We start from the raw sequence: 18,160 nt of genomic DNA, 5'->3' as shown, positions 1-18,160 counted from the left end.
AGGACACACAGGCCTGCACATTGCGCACAGCATAGACACACACAGATATACACACACTCTCACAGGCACATAAACCCATAAGCACAAGTCACACACAAAAACCCACAGTGATACCACCACAACACAAACACATACATACACAAATACGTGATATGCACGAAGTGTTATACACTCAAATATACAGGCTCATAGGTACACACGGTCGCATACACGCAGTGATAAAACCACACTCAAGCACAGACTCCTAACACGTGAACACACTCAAAGTGTGCTGTCACACTCATGCACAAGAAAACACACAAAATGTGTGCTGTCACACTCATGCACACAAACACACTCACAGTGTGCAGTCATACTCGTGCACACGAACACACGTCACACTCATGCACACGAACACACTCACAGTGTGCTGTCACACCCATGCACACGAACACAAGTCACACTCATGCACATGAACACACTCACAGTGTGCTGTCACACTCATGCACTCAAACACACTCACAGTGTGCTGTCACACTCATGCACACGAACACACATCACACTCATGCACACAAACACACTCACAGTGTGCTGTCGCACTCATGCACACGAACACAAGTCACACTCATGCGCACGAACACACTCACAGAGTGCTGTCACACTCATGCGCATGAACACACGTCACACTCATGCACACGAACACACTCACAGTGTGCTGTCACACTCATATACACGAACACACGTAACACTCATGCACATGAACACACTCAAAGTGTGCTGTCACACTCATGCACAGGAACACACTCAGTGTGCAGTCATACTCGTGCACACGAACACATGTCACACTCATGCACACAAACACACTCACAGTGTGCTGTCATACTCATGCACACGAACACACTCACAATGTGCTGTCACACTCATGCACACAAACACATGTCAAACTCATGCACACAAACACACTCAAAGTGTGCTGTCACACTCATGCACACAAACACACGTCACACTCATGCACATGAACACACTCAAAGTGTGCTGTCACACTCATGCACAGGAACACACTCACAGTGTGCAGTCATACTCGTGCACACGAACACATGTCACACTCATGCACACGAACACACTCACAGTGTGCTGTCACACTCATGCACACAACACACTCACAGTGTGCTGTCACACTCATGCACACGAACACACTTTCAGTGTACACCCACTCTCATGCACACAACTTAGACATATAACATCGTGATATACACACACTGATATACTGATGGATACACTCAACCAAAGGCTCACATTCACACACCCAGTAACACACCAACAATCACACACAACTAAACACACGCACTGTGATACTCTCAGCAGTGCACTCAGCACAGATGCGCAGATATGTTCTGTACACAGACCACTCTCATATGCACAGGCACAAGGACCCACCGCTGCAGATAGGGGCACACACAAACACGCACAACTAAGCACTCACACTCACTGTGATACACTCAGCCGGGCACTCAACAAAGATACACATATACTTATATATACACCCTCCACTCTCATATGCACACTCACAAAGACTCACAAGTGCAGATAGACACACACACACACACTCAGTTATACACAGACATTGATAAAAGCAACAGAAACACACAGACACACGAATGGTACACACTCTCACACACACACCGATACACAGGCCCACAGGAGCACAGACACGCACCTGGTGTCCTGCCCTTAGTTTTTCTGCTCTGTGTGGTCTGAGGATTGAATGTCTCTTTCTCCAAACCTCTGTTAGTCCTTCCCTGTCACTAGGATCAGCTGTGTTACTCTTGCTGCATTGTGTGTATGTCCGTGTTGTACCGAATGCGCTGGTGTAGTGTTTTGCTCATTGACTATGATTTTGTTATTCATACTAGAATATGCGTATCCAGTGTATATAGCGCTGACATGCCATGAGATCAGCTTTGAAGCACGCACAAAGAAGACAGCAAATAAATACACGCTAGCCAAAGCACACAACACAGAGCAGGACACCTGTGCATCACAACAGTACAGGTGTGTAACTGTCCCATCTTGTGTCCGGCTGGGCTCCTAATGTTGTGTTTCTTGCACCTCAATGTGTGCTATGCTTATTACTTATTGTCACATATATTGTTCTCAATAAAGCACTCCCACCACCCGGGCCTTCTATGTGCTATAAAATAACTTCAGAATAAACACAGACCGACCAGAATAAACACGCGCACACACAAACACTGAAGCACATACACAAAGACACACACAGAGACATAGGCAAGCACGCACAAATTCACAAACACAGACACGTGCAGCCGCAAACACACACAAACTATATATTCATACTCATGCACAGGCACGCAGGCATGCTGAGATACACACAAACACAGACACGTTCACATAGATTTGCACGCAGATAAGCATGCACATACCCATACAGCATCACCGAGGGGAAATACATACACACACACACACAAACGCATGCACGTTTGCAAGTACAAACACATGCAGGCACTCCGACATACCCAAACAAATATGCACATTCAGACACACACATGCAGGTATGCAAGCGCACATGTACATGCGGGCACATACGCGCACATACATAGACAATCATCCACATACATGTACACGCACGCACATACATGAGCGCTGGAGAGAGGCTGTGGAGAGGCCTTTAGGGGCAGAGAATCACAGGCCGAGTCTGGGTGGCATGGGGCCCCCACTCACTGATGAGTCGGGTACAGTCTGGCAAGGGCCCGTGGTCCCTTTGGGGTGTCGAGACTCAAGAGAAACTTAAGGAAGGGTCTGCTTACTGTGGCACCCCTTACAGGCCTGGGGAGAGGAGGGTCTGTGACTGGCGCCTCTTTGCCTCCCAGCCACTAGTGCCGCATGCCTACTTCTGAAATCAGACCCCAGCTGGCCCTAGTGTCCCATCGCCTCCCACTGCCTACTACATCATGGGCATTCTAACCTTCAAATCCAGCCCACCCATTCCACTCACCCAAATATCCATCCAACCAATCATCCACCCATCCCCAGCCACACACCCATCATTCCATCCACCCGTCCATCCATTCAACTATCCATTCATCCATCCATCCAGCAGCGGCCGGTACAGTTAAGTGCCGGAGGGGGATCTATAGACCATAGAATAGAGTAAATTAAATAAATAAATACATTCTATTACAACATCAGTCAACAACACCCGCACGCCGAGCTTAACTGCATCACCCGCTGCAGCATCCATAAGTCCGTCCGTCCATCCATTCAGCCATCCATTCCCAGCCATACACCCATCCTTTCATCCATCCAGCCGTACCTCTGTCTATCCATCCATCCGTCCATCCCCAGCCAGATATATCCATCTGTCCATCCCTAGCCACACACCCATCCGTTCATCCATCCATCCATCCACCCACCCACCCATCCATCCGTCTGCCCATGCAACCATGCCCAAGCGCACACCTATCCTTTCATCCATACATCCTTCCATCCATCCATCCCCAGCCGCACACCCATCCTTTCATCCAGGCATCTATCCGTACCTCAGTCCACCCGTCCATCCATCTCCAGCCACATACCCATCCCGAGCCACAAACACATTCGTTCATCCATCCATCTATCCGTCCGCCCCTCCACCACATACCCATCTGTCCATCCACCTATCTACCCATCCCTCCACCTATCCATGTACATCCATCCATCCGTACCTCCGTCCGCTCATCCATCCATCCGTCCATCCATCCAACCATCTATCCCCAGCCACACATCCATCCATCCACATCCATCTATCCATCCGTACCACCGTCCACCGACCCATCTGTCCATCCATCCAAAGTGGGGCAAAGTGGTAGGTGGTGGGCCGGCCACCGGGGGAGGGGGGCCCCCTCCATGTATTTTGCACACAAGTTTCGTTACGCCACTGAAATTCATCTATACACTGTGAAGAGTCACGCTTCCATAAGCAGTGGTATTTTTAAATGTAATCAGTGCTTTCAAGGCTAGGCTGGATGAGTTATTTTAGAGGCATGGCATTGATGGGTACTCAGATGTTCCAAAAATATTAGAAACTTTTGATATAAGATCGACCAAGTAATAAAATCCAACCATAACAAGCATTGTTTGCCTTTCCTTTTTCAAGGGTGATTCTGTGCAAATGTTTTCCTTGAACAAGACATTTTCACCTCAAACCAGTCTCCTCTTTGAATCTCGCATTAATTGTCTTGTGCAAGGAAAACCTTTGGGGAGAAAAGATACTGAAGACTGCAGAGAAATTATTTCATGTCACATTAATTGTTTCATAAAAATTATCAATTTTTCACAATTTGTTTTTCAAAATGTACTCTATGCAGTATACATGAGAATGTCTGGACATTTGGATGGTCACTCACTTGGATCTTTCTTCCTTTCACTTTAGGATAGACAAACCCATGACCAGTTTTCCTTCTAGAATCCTTGTTTCCCCATTGCAAATCATGTGTCCAGCCCCTTGTCCTTCCCAGGAACTCCTATATTTCTTCAAGGTTTGCAACTGATAGACTACTGATGCTACAGCATTTTTCCCTACTGCAACACCATGAGGATGCCAGGTTTCAATGTCCAATGCCTTGGAACCCCACCTCTTTCTAGCTTTCTGTATTCACAACTTACCCATGAGGATTTCCACACCAGCAGTACTGTTCCTAAGCCAGGATCCAGATTTCACCACATTCTTGAACTTTTCCAGCAGAGGTGAGTGATGCAAGAAGTGCACCAGTAGTCTCATGCCAAGCTCCACAGTGGTCGGGTGAAGATGACTCTGTACAAATAGTAGAAACCAATCGGGTCCTAGTGATAGATATATCTCTTCTTGCTTTCTAAAATGTATACAAAGAGAAAAAAAAAAATTCAGGAAAGTTTACTTGTCATATTTTATGAAGTATCAGTCCATCATTTTCTAAACTTTCTTTGTAGCTGGCATGAACAATGTGAGAGTATGGATTCTACAGATCCCAGTAGTCACATGGAATAACCATCTTCCTTATTCTATTGCCTTAGGACAAAGTCATACATAGATACATTTTAGATCCTTCCTTCTGTCATGGAGTCAACTACTAAATAAACACATTTCAGGCACATTACTCTTACTTGCAACAGACTTGGACAGACTATGCGTGCTGAATCAAATATTACTACTCTAGTTTATTGCACCAGAGAACAGTAAAGGTCATTTAGCTGGAGTTCGCCTTATGGACAAGGGAGTAGCCAACAAATTAAAAGAACCCCCCTCTTCAAACCAAAGCTCTTATGGCACCTCGCAAACAAAGCAAGTCATCACAACCCTCCTGCCCCAGAATAGCTCTTGTTTCTTTCATCCAAGGATCTATCCATTCAACCTTTCATCCTTCATTCCACCTGCTGATATTCAAATTTTCACCTTTACATTCTGTCATCCATTAATTCTTTCATATAACATTCAATCTTTCATCATTCTGTCTGTCCACCCATCCATATCCAAACCTATTCATCGATCTCCAAACCAATCAAACTTATCCATCCATCTATCTATCTCTGTAACTATCTTTTCAGTCATCCATCTCTCCATCACCCTTTCACTCATCCATCCATCCTTTCACTCATTCATCTTTCTATCCTTTCACTCATTCATCAATCCTTTCACTCATCCTTCCTTTTTTCCACCCATCCACTCATCAATCCATCTACCCTTTCACTAACCCATCAATCCACTCACCTAGCCATCCATCCATCCACTCACTCATCCATCCACTCATCTATCCATTCTCCTTCCATTTCAGTCATCCATCTGTTCCTCCAGTCATCCATCCATCCACTCATACGTCCATCCACCCTTCCTTTCACTCATCCATTCTTTCATTCATCTATCATCCATCCACCTTTTTATCAATATATCATCCACACTCCCTATCAACCATCTGTCTATTCTTTCACTCATCCATTCGTTCTTTCACTCATCCATCCTTTCACTCATCCATCCGTCCAATCACTCATTTATCCATCCTTTTGCTCCGCCACCCACACTTTCAAACATCTGTCCATCCATTCTCCCGCTCTTTCACTCATCCATCTGTTCTTCCACTCATCCATCCAGCCACTCTTTCATCCATCCACTCACCCATCCATCCTGTCAGCTATATATTCAACCACCCTCCCTTTCACTCATCCATGCCTTCTTTCACTCATCCATCCTTGTATCCATCCTTTCACTCATTCATTCATCCATAATGCTACCCTTTCACTCTATCCATATGCCAATTTCCCTTTCACTCATCCCATCCACTCTCTTTATCACTCAGCATTCCATCCTTTCACTCACTCATCCATCCTCTCATCATCCATGCATCCACCCTCTATTTCATTCAGCCATCCATCATTTCACTCACTCATCCAATGGCAATCTTTTCACTCATCTATCCATCCTTCCATTCCTCCACCCTCCCTTTCACTCATCCATCCATTCTTTCACTCATCCATCCTTGCATCCAACCGTTCACTCATTCATCCATCCATCTACTCATCCATATTTCCTTTTACTCACCCATCCAGCCACCTTTTCACTCACATCTCTATCCATCCATCCTTTCACTCACACATTCACCTTTGTCTGCCAACTTGCAGACAGAAGAGACCCATCAAGAACTCCAACTCTGCTGTAGCTGCTAGAGTTGTGGGTGCATGAAGTCACAGCTCCATCCTTTCATTCATTGGACCCTTTGCTGCGAGTCTTCATCAGTAAGTATGCAACTTAAGGAGGAGACCATGTGTTAATGTATGGCTTAAATGTGTGGTATAACAGAGATCCGCATAATGAAAAGTCTACTGACCTATACCTGCAGCCAAGCCTGGCTAAACAGGTAATCCATTCGCGGGGTGGGAACAATCCAACATGGAAGACAGGGAGGGGGAGAGGGAAGAAGCAGGTACATTTCCCCCCGGTTGTACATGGGGACATCAGAACCCGACGACAACATTACCAGTGGTAGAACAACTGACTAATAATCCCATTATCAACATCTCTGATTACGACCTGAATGAACATGAGGAAACTGTCCTCCAAAAAGGCCTTTCATACGTACCCACAAATGTACCAGACAGCTTCAATCTCAAACTTGAATTGCACCAATTCTTTAGGAAAGTATGATTGAAATATAATTTCAGTAAGATTCCTTATAATCCCAAGCCAACTAGCACTGGCCTCAGACCGCCCTCTACTTTTAATCCTCCTGCACATATGATGCCTAACAAAATTTTGGCTTATGAACAAATAGTAATGAGGGATGTTATGAACTTGGTAGGACGCAGGGAATACATTCTATTTAACATCTCCAAAAATGAACGCCTGGTCATTTCATCCCTTAGAGAGAATACAGAGATCGTGATCAAACCCGCAGATAAGGGGGGGCCATAGTGGTCCAAAACACCTCAGACTACAGATCAGAAATAATGTCCCAGCTAGGGGTATCTGAAAATTACCGTATTCTCCCCAGTGACCCCAGCCTGGAGGTGGCATCACTGATTAAAACTACTGTAGATGTAGGATTACATGAAGGCTTTTTAAGCAAACATGAGTATGACTTCCTCATCAATAAGCAACCCCGCATGCCCACCATTTATACTCTCCCTAAGATTCAAAAACGGATGCAAGACCCTCCTGGACGACCCATCATATCAGGATGTGGCTCGTTACTGGAACCACTATGCAAATTCATCGACCACTTCCTAAAACCGATTGCCATTAACACCACCACATACATCAGGGATACTATGCAAGCCATAAATCTGGTTGACAACCTTCCATTTGATAGCGACAACGAATTCCTGGTAACCATGGATATTTTGTTGCTTTATACAAGCACCCCCCAAGAGAAAGCCCTTGAGGTTATTAAACTAGCACTAGACAAACTACCGAAACCCATCAGAATTCCCAATGAGTTTTTAATCTCATTATTGGATATTGCCATGAGAAAAAACTTTTTTATGTTTCAGGAGAAGTATTACTTTCAGACCAAGGGCGTGGCGATGGGGGCCAGCTTTGCCCCCAACCTGGCCATTATATTCATGGATGCATATGAACAGGAGCATGTCTTAAACATAACTAACCCGCACAGGAACAACATCGTCCTGTGGCGAAGATATATTGATGACGTTGGTGATGGTCTGGAGAGGGACTGAAATTGATTTACAATCATTCCACGGTTGGCTTAACAATTAATCATCAGACATACAATTCACCTTAGACCACAGTAATATCCAAATCCATTTCCTAGACATCACTATCAAAGCGGAAGATGGAAGCTCCATACGACACTCTATCGTAAAGCCAGTGAGCGTAATACTCTACTAAGATATACCAGCCACCACCTGCGTGACCTGGGAGACAACTTGCCCTACAGACAATTTCTTAGAGTGAGACGCAATTGCTCAAAGAAGACTATTTTAGGGAATCCACTGACTTACTGAAAAGACTTCGTGATAGAGGTTATCCTATTAGGCTACTTAAAAAAGCCCAGAATAGAGCGCGGCATAGCCACAGGGAGTTCCTTTTAACGCTCAAAGACCGTTCTACCACCCCCATCGACAGAATGACTTGCGTGATGACCTTTTGTACTAAAAGTAACCAAATAAAGAAAACTATTAACAAACACTGGCACATGGTCGCAGATGAGCTAAACATGAGTGAACCACCTATAAATGCGTTTCGCAAAGGCAAAAGGCTCAGGAACTCATTAGTCCAATCCTTACTTCCATCTAGGGGAGGTAGCACCCAGACCAATTTATGGAACATGCCACCCCTTTTGGGGCATTTTAAATGCGGGAACTGTAAGGCATGCCCACTAACCCGAGAGATCAAATCATTTACCCATAATGATTACACATATACCCACAAGGAACACACGAATTGCAACTCAGCAGGAGTTATATACACCATTCAGTGCCCATGCAATTTTTTGTATATAGGCCAGACAACCCAAAAGGTCAAGTGCCGGATTCTGCAACACTGCAGTAAAATAAGGTGTGCCACGCAGGGGGCACCTTTTGTCGATCATTTTACTCAATTTGGGCATACTGCTGACAGCCTGCGTTGGTGGGTTGTGGAAAAAGTACATGTGAATTTAAGTGGTGGCTGCATGAATCATAACCTAAATTAGAGAGAATGTAAATGGATCCACATTTTTAATACCATATCAAAAGGTCTGGATGAATATGAGGAAATTGCACGCCAAGGGGCAACATTACTGGTGCACTGAATCATGCAATTTTATCCACTCATGTACATGCATTGACAGAGATATCTGTGTGGGGCTCCACCAGCTATCTTACATGTGTTGTTCCATTGTATTCACTTTCAATTGTAAATAGATGTCGGAATTCTTGCAGAAAACAGGGTTTATGATGATATGTATGTTTAAATTGTATATAATAACTGTAAATAATTGTATATAGCACTTTTTGTATTATTTGTTTTGTATAGTGCACCACATTTCACTCGTGACCAATACGCTATCCTCTAACTCCTATGTCACTTGGCAAACGCCTCCACCGTGGGCATCCTTCACTCCGAGTAAGATCCTCTAGTGAGGTCTGCCGCAGCATCCTGATTACTGAGCTCGGCACAGACCACTTGCACGTTGCTCACGTAACCGGACGGGCTCTTCATATACGCCGTCTCGGTTTACCAGTCTGCTTGCAGACGCTCTGAGCAGCAGAACCCACCACGGATGCCGCCGACAAACAGGTATTTCTCCACGCCACAAGTAATGTAAGCAATGCGCGATTGTGCACGCTTTGGAACTTGATAACTACTGAGTACGATATGGTAGTTATGCGCGATAAATCGCACTTGTAGCTTGGAATTTCCCAGTGAGCCACCCACTGCCAAGAGTCATGTAATTAATAGCTCTAGATCAGTTTACCATATCTGGCGCCTTGATTGATCGGGGAACAACCCCCCCACCTCCTTTTTTATATACGACTCAGCTCGAATTATGTGACCCATTCGAACAGTCTGCTCCTCATATGAGCAGGGCACCGAGGCTGGTTAGCTGTTTTTTAGAATTCCTTAGTTTTGATCAATAAGGCTCAGTATGTTGTACTTATATTGCAGATAAGGGGCACCAGTTGGACGGTTGAAAACAGAATTGATGTTTCGCCACTGTTGGTGATGTGCTTTCAACACTCCAGAAACATCGCCTGAGGCGATTTTGGGGCTCCAGGCATATATCGAATGGATTACCTGTTTAGCCAGGCTTGGCTGCAGGTATAGGTCAGTAGACTTTTCATTATGCTGATCTCTGTTATACCACACATATAAGCAATACATTAACACATGGTCTCCTCCTTAGGTTGCATACTTACTGTCCTGATGAAGACTCGCAGCAAAGGGTCCAATTTCCACATTGCATAGTCGAGTCGAAACGCAGACACCTTCAACCCATATCAAGACCTGTACTTGCTACCCACCATATTAACACCAAATTGTATTGAATACAGAAAAATATTTACAGATTGACATGTAAAATGTTTTTGGACAGGTCTTATGCACACTGATCTTCATTATCAGTAATTGAAATATTGTTTCGTCCTTCTTCAATTCTTGAATCACCTTTCTGATTTCCCACAACACCACTTTACCCTTCTTTACGTTTTCTTGAGCGCAACCTGAGACCATTTTTATGATAATCTCATAATGTTTGATAATAAATGACTTAGAATTTATTACACAGATTTTTATGTGTGGTTTATTAAATAGATGCAAAGAGAAATTTAATTTGTGTGCATCTATATTGTCTGATTATTATACTTTCTGCATAAACTGATTGGCAGATAAAACAATAACTGTAGTCGAATCCAGGTCATGGACCCCTGTTTGTTTTCCAGTATAACGCCCAGGTCCGGACTGACCTTAGAGGCAACCCCATTATCATTAATGGCCTTCTGGAGCATGGTCAAGTCCGAATTGCAAATAGTTACCCCTCTGTCATTTTGCAGAATTACAGAAAAATGAGACACTGAAATGGAATACCGTCTATGTAGCAACAACAGGGCTAATCATGTCTGATCAACTTACACCAATGACATATGGTTGCTGTCTGCACACAGGACTTGTAGCATCACCATGAGTAACTGCTGTCTCAACCAGATGGTCCTCGCTGACGCTCTGCTGTTAGCTGCAGTGATCAAATGGGAACATTAACAAAATATAAAGCGATAAAGCAAGTGGTCAAATACATCAGACATAAATAAAACCGTGAAAACCCATCAGAGAAGTGCTGAAGGACATAAAGGCTTCTGAAAGATAGCAATGAAATGGTGAAAGTTATCATGAAAGAACCAAAAGATAACATGGAAATTGTGATTCGCATCAGACATTAGATATCAAGATACGCAAAATACTCGGAGAAATGCTGGAACTTTAACAAAACGCTTAACACATGAGGGAGGAAAAACTTAAAGACATCAGACATCAAGGAAATGGCAAAATGCATTAGAAGAACCTTGACAGATATCGGGTGACTGGAATAACAAAAAAATGTAATCATACATCAAGGAAAACTGTAAATGATTTTAAGGGAAATGTAAGCACCAGACATCAAGAAAATGGAACAATAAACACTTTACTGGTGCTCACATAGATACATGCACCTAGACGTACACATAGACAACAGATAGAAACAATCTCCTACTTATGTAAACCTACACATATTGTTAAGAACACATAGAGGTGCACATAAACACACACACACACGTCTGTACACCAATATATACATATATACCTGCAGATGCAGGTGTACAAATGCACATCTGTAACTTTAGGTGTACATGTACCAACAAGTTCATGTAAACCAAAATGATATATTTCCAGATCCATGAATAACAGAGAGCGTCTAGCAGGAAATTAGCCGAATCAGACCCCTGTCTGAGACGGAAACGACAACCTCTTGGAAAGTGATTAAAGATCGAACTACCAACCCTTAACAAAGGTAAATGTGTGCTACAAAAAAGCAATACTTTAACATAAAGGGACATATGATAACACAACATAATGAACACTACATAATACAGTAATTCAACATAGTAAAACATAACATATAAAAAGGTGTCATGACATAACATAGAAAAAACAAAGGAAATGATGGACGGAGCGTTGACAATACAAGCACTCACCCCCAGTCAACTGATCTGGGTTTAATCCATCACCGTTCTTTAGCCCACTCTGCCACCCCAGTTCAGACATGGCCATATGCAAATCAGTCTGACCCTGTGTCTCATGGGAACAGTCCAGCCCGAACTGCCAAGCCATGCCTTCCCTGGACCGAAAACAAGCTAACAAGGACCGGTTTCTGGAATTTCAGCCGTCTTCAGCCCGGCTTGCTTGAATCCAGTGGCAAAGTGAGCAAGGGACTCACGTCTGAGCATACCCTGCCAACTTATGGCGAACAAAGAAAAAGCAAAGGAAATGATGGACGGAGCGTTGACAATACGAACACTCACCCCCAGTCAACTGATCTGGGTTTAATCCATCACCGTTCTTTAGCCCACTCTGCTACCCCAGTTCAGACATGGCCATATGCAAATCAGTCTGACCCTGTGCGTCATGGGAACAGTCCAGCCTGAACTGCCAAGCCAATCCTTCCCTGGACCAGAAACAAGCTACCGAGGACCCGTTTCTGGCATTTCAGCCATCTTCAGCCCGGCTTGCTTGAATCCAGTGGCAAAGTGAGCAAGGGACTTAGTCTGAGCATACCCTGCCAACTTATGGCGAACAAAGAAAAACCAAAGGGGATGATGGACGGAGCGTTGACAATACGAACACTCACCCCCAGTCAACTGATCTGGGTTTAATCCATCACCGTTCTTTAGCTCACTCCACCACCCCTGTTCAGACATGGCCATATGAAAATCAGTCTGACCCTGTGCCTCATGGGAACAGTCCAGCCCGAACTGCCAAGCCATGTCTTCCCTGGACCAGAATCAAGCTTCCCAGGACCGGTTTCTGGCATTACAGCCGTCCAGAAACCGGTCCTCAGTAGCTTGTTTCCGGTCCAGGGAAGGCATGGCTTGGTTTTTCTATGACATAACATAGGGCACGATTTAGAGTTTGGCAGAGAGGGAACTCAGTTGCAACGGCGACAGAGTTTCCCCTCCTCCAAACTGAAGGTCCACCCACCTCATTTAGAGTCAGGCGGCCATTTTTCAAGATGAAGGTGGAAACTACTCAGACTCCACCACCGACATAAACTTTCAACTGCCCGACAGAGTAAGGGCAGTCGGAGGTTTGGCTATGAGTTTGTCCACTTGATTTAGAGTGGGCAAACACATAGTCTGCTTCCAGTGTCCATCACTGCTAGGTAAAAGCTGACATTAAGGGGCACTGAAAGCCGCAAAATGACACACTCACCATGGGAAAAAACTCCCATGGTGAGGGGGGGGGGGTTTCTAATTTTCCAAACCAAGATTCCAGATTGAGAGTTTGTTCCGTAGAAAACAACAAACATTGCAAGTCATCAGTGCCGCTCTGTTATGTTGATGAACTTATAATGCATCGACAGGAACTACTGTGACAGCAGTTCCTGACCTGCCAATGCTAGAGATGTTCTCTGGTGGGGCAGACATCTCAAAATGTGCAGGTGGGGACTCCGTCAGAGCGATGGAGTCCTTTACTCCGTGACCCTGACAGGTTAAAATCTCATCCCCCAAAACTAAGATCCGGCAACATTATTATTAACAATGATACTAAAAATGGTACTACTGCTACTAATAAAAATAATAATAATATATGACTGGTAACAGTAACAACAATAATAAATGGCTCTTCGACCGCATCATCTATCGGTCTGTCTCTTGCTGAGTCCCACATAGTTCCTCTCTCTCGCTCTCTCTCTCTCGTCGATGTTGTTTAAAATCCGCTTAGCCCAACTGAATATAGCCTTTGCTTGTCTTGGCATTTCATATTATGGTATTATTCTGCTGATTGTATGACTTCATCATCAGGCACTCAGTTCAAGCACAAAGCTGACTACCTGCTTTTATGGAGTTCAAAGATGGATGTTGTGAAGCCTTCATAAGCTCAATGCTAATATGACTGCAATCTTATTGGTCTGCAACACCATTGTAAATGGGCAAAACACTATTTTGCCTATGACCTTTGGACATTCCGCAGGCGATAAAAGAGAAAACCTTTGGAGTTCTTCTTGATGAAGACCTTTCTTTCAAATTTCAGATGAAATACTGTCTCCTTGACATGTTTTCCTGTTCGTCGTTGCTTTAAAAAAATTCTTCAGTTTTTGCCTTGCCGTCTGCATACTCTGCTGTTCTTAACTACAGACTTATCAAGTATTGATTATTGCAGTAGCGTCTATTTAAAAAATCCTTTATTGACTAATGTCGGAAGATACAGAACTTCACAGTTCGGCTAGTGTGCAACCTATGGAAATTTGTTCAAGTGACTCAGACCACAGTCTGGTTCCATTGGCTTCCAGACAGGTAGATCATTCTCTTCACAACACCCTGCTTCATAAACAGTTATCTATGATGAAGAAAGATCCCATCTGCTTTAGCACTTGACCTTCTATAATCCAATAAGAAGACTAGGCTCTTAGAATTTATTTTTGATTTCTCATGTTAAACTTTCTTGGACTAGTGGCCCAGAATCTGACTGGGCCTCAAGTCTGCAATTATCTCCTTCCACACATAAAGAACATTCAGTTCTACTTGGCCTTTGGGGGAGCTGTTAAAAAAATATTTTCTGCTAATTCCTTCCTAGTTTTAGGATTTTCTACAGCTCCAGAGTTCGAAGATGAGTTTAGCTAGCCTTTCCAAAGACTAAATAGGAGTGAATGCTCTTAATATGCCCCTGGTGAACGATCACATGTTTTTTAAAACAAACTTTATTGAGACCCATGTGTTATCATATATTGCCAATAATTATACATACAGTCATTTTTCCATTATCGTTTTACAGACATAAATGTAACATACTTTCTTATATAAGATGACTGTTGATCGCGTATGGTGAACGATCACTTAAAATAAATCTATCAATAGTAATAATGGAAATAATATCAATGATGATAAAATTAATAGTAATATCATATATTTTTGTTTACTATTTTAATTACTATAAAATAATATAAAGATTGCTGCCACAGTCTTGCAGCTTCTTACAACTGTACATACCAGACATTACAATTAGCTATTTCATGTTCTTCTGTAATCCTCACAGTTCTAATGCTTAGTCCAACCATTGATCAAGCCATAGATCTTCTGATCTCACCTAGATCTGTGCCGAAAATGCACCAATCCACTTAAAAATCTTAGCAGCTTCTATCATGTTGGCTTATTTATTAATTACATTAATTAGTATGGATTCAGTGTGTGCATTGGTGCAGTGGTGTTAACAGGAGAGAATGTGTGTGTGTGTATGTGGGAGTAATTCAGTTGAGTATTTTCTGTTACAATTGTAGACTACATTACTTGTTTGCAATGCAAAACGAGATGTACTTTTCTAGGTCTCGCCTGAGCCAGCACGTGCGCTGGCCTGCGAGACATTTAGTGTTGGGGTTTTCAAAGTGCTACCAGACGCTTTTGCTGGGCTCAATCTGGCGGTTACGCGCACTTACCTGCGCGCAGCCGCCATCTGCCTTTCCTCGCCATGGCTCATTAGCGAGCTATCACTTTCAATTTTGCGGCTTGTTTCAGTACTCCACATGAGTGCTTTGTTTTCCCCTCTGCCTCCGTCCGATCACTTTCACTTTCGCAGCTTGTTAGAATTAGTTTTTTCTCACCATCTTGTGCTCCCTGTCTGATGTGGCCCAGTGTAGAGAGTCTGTGAGTGCGCACGTGCACGCTCCCTGCAGGGTTGAAATTCCAGTTCAGTTTTTAGACTTCTGCATATTTTTCCAGTGACATACAGCTCAGGGTTCGCCAATAATCCAGCAGTGGATTTCACAGTGCTCGGAGCTGGAGCGACAGATACTCCCCTATTCATCGACAACGGGCCAACGAAGCCACCTTGCCATAATGGCCAAAGGCAGTCCTGCCCTTGAATAAATAAGACACCATGTGCTCTACGCCCTGCTTCTGCGGTATGTAACAGCAGTCAGACCTGCCACCCATTTTCGGTACGTGCACTGAGGCTCCAGGCTTCCTCTCCGTGCGTACAGCGGTGCAAGTTATTACAGCCACTCTTAATTATTTCTCGGCGTCACCATACAAATTAAGGGCTGGCTAATTCCACCTGTAATAAAATGAAACCAAACTGCATTTTTGACAATTACGCAAATGGTTCATTTTACTGTGCACTTAAAAGTGAATATTCTAGCAATAAACTACCCGTCATTATACGCTTGTATAAGCCATTATTCTTAAACAAGCCTTTTTTTTTCTTTTAATACCTGCTTATAGCTTTGTTATACATATTTTTAAAATATGCATTACTCAGGTTATATAATTCTGTTTCATATGAAGCAGGCCAAAGGTTTCTGGAGCATTATACAGCAATTAGAATATTGACCATGCATTTAGCACACACTACTCACTGAATTTACTTTTGGTGCATAAGTAAGAAATATTGTTGATATCCATCGCTGTGTTACTTACTCGATAGACCATGGCATGATGAATGACAGAGTAGTGCCGCATAGAACTCATTATATTTTGGCTCATGATCACGATTCGTCTGTTTTTCTTGAAAAAGGTTTTAAGCACCCGAGTGCCCTCCATAGGTTTTTATTGTTTTATGTATCAGATATGATGGTGAAGATGATATGCTGCTGCAATGATAAACAGATCACCCATATAGCATTGCAACTTACACTCAACCAACTGAGCTATCTTAGCACATATTTTTGAAGTCTTACTCAAGACAGCGTTAGCTGTCTATTGCAGATGGCCTTTTTTTTAAAGATCTTAACATATACTTTGGTGGGATTTGTCCTCACTCTTGGAGCATTGCTAATATTACATGTCTTTTTTGACTGGATGAACTGTATCCTTCCCTGACTGACGTCATGGGAATAAGTTTTAGGTCTCGCTTGACAGCATTGTTGGTAGCTGACCTATTGTTACAAAATTCTTTAAAATATACATAGAGTGGTCTGTGGCTCTTCTCATAGGCATATTTTTCTCTCACCTCATGCTATTAGCTGTTTGGTGTATCATTCCACCTCCTACGGATTGCGTAAATTACAAAGCACGAGGGACTTTTTTACATCTCAAAGATACACTCAATCATGACATATTAGCCAATAATGTTTTTATTCTGTTTTTTAATTGCAGTAGGCTTTAATTTAAATGTTTTAGTTAAAAATCACAATTCAAGCCAAACCTATGGGCTTTGTCAATGCTTCTTTCCTACATTTTCTACAGCATTTTCATTTTAGCATTCATGTTTGTGCAATGCCTCCTATGTTGCCCCTTGTCCCTCTCTTCCCTGTGTGTCAGCTTTAGCTCTTTTTTCTGAGCCAATGAGCACTCCTCTCACACTTGTTTCTCCGGCGCATCCACACGCCTCCTCTCTTTTGAATGCTTTTCATTCCCATACCCGCTGTTTGTCTCTCTACTTCGCTCTTTGTCTCCTATTGCCTCCCCAATATGCTCACACATGTACATGCTCTTGCAGCCACTGGTATTGACTTAGCAAATGTTTGTACAATTGCTGCAGAAGCATTGTCAAAGCCTATACAGTCGGTTGGCCAACTTAAACAAGCATTGGCATAGCCAATAGGTCTCGCCTTTGGTACCTTATAAGTGTTTAGTTATCCGGCACAATATCCTTGGTGCAACAACATCAACTGTTGCATGGCTAAACACTCATAAGGTCACAAAGGCGAGACCTATTGGCTATGCCAATGCTTGTTTTACTTATTTCTTGCACATTGCAATGTTGAGAGCTCCAGTGGAAGAAACTAAAGTGGCAGAGGGTCAATATTGGCTGGCGTTCACCTTCTGCTTCTTAGTGCTTCATTTTAAAAATCCACCCTTGGTTGGTGAAATGTATTAATAGCATAATAACTAGACCCGGGGGAAATTGAAATTACACCAGCATTATTTGCATATTTTCAGGTTACACTTTTTGTGCAAAATACTGAAATATTGCAACTACACCACATTGTGTAAATAAGCATCAGTTCATTGCAAATTTACAACG

At 43.2% G+C, this 18,160-nt stretch overlaps 1 protein-coding gene across 2 annotated transcripts in view; it reads right to left on the bottom strand.

Annotated features, from left to right (window-relative positions):
* WDFY4 (WDFY family member 4) overlaps window positions 1-18,160 on the bottom strand; it is an 856,906-nt gene that overhangs the window by 370,333 nt on the left and 468,413 nt on the right. For both annotated transcript variants that reach the window (XM_086921796.1, XM_086921797.1), the window contains 2 exons: window positions 11,081-11,180; window positions 4,645-4,850 (listed from right to left, as the gene is read on the bottom strand). In XM_086921796.1, coding sequence (XP_086777922.1) covers window positions 4,645-4,850; window positions 11,081-11,180 — 306 coding nt within the window. The remainder of the gene's footprint in view (window positions 1-4,644; window positions 4,851-11,080; window positions 11,181-18,160) is intronic.

This window comes from Lissotriton vulgaris, chromosome 5 (genome assembly GCF_964263255.1).
Source record: "Lissotriton vulgaris chromosome 5, aLisVul1.2, whole genome shotgun sequence".
Lineage (NCBI taxonomy): Eukaryota > Metazoa > Chordata > Amphibia > Caudata > Salamandridae > Lissotriton > Lissotriton vulgaris.
Note: the sequence above shows the minus strand (reverse complement) of the source record. Positions and strands in the feature narration are given on the sequence as shown.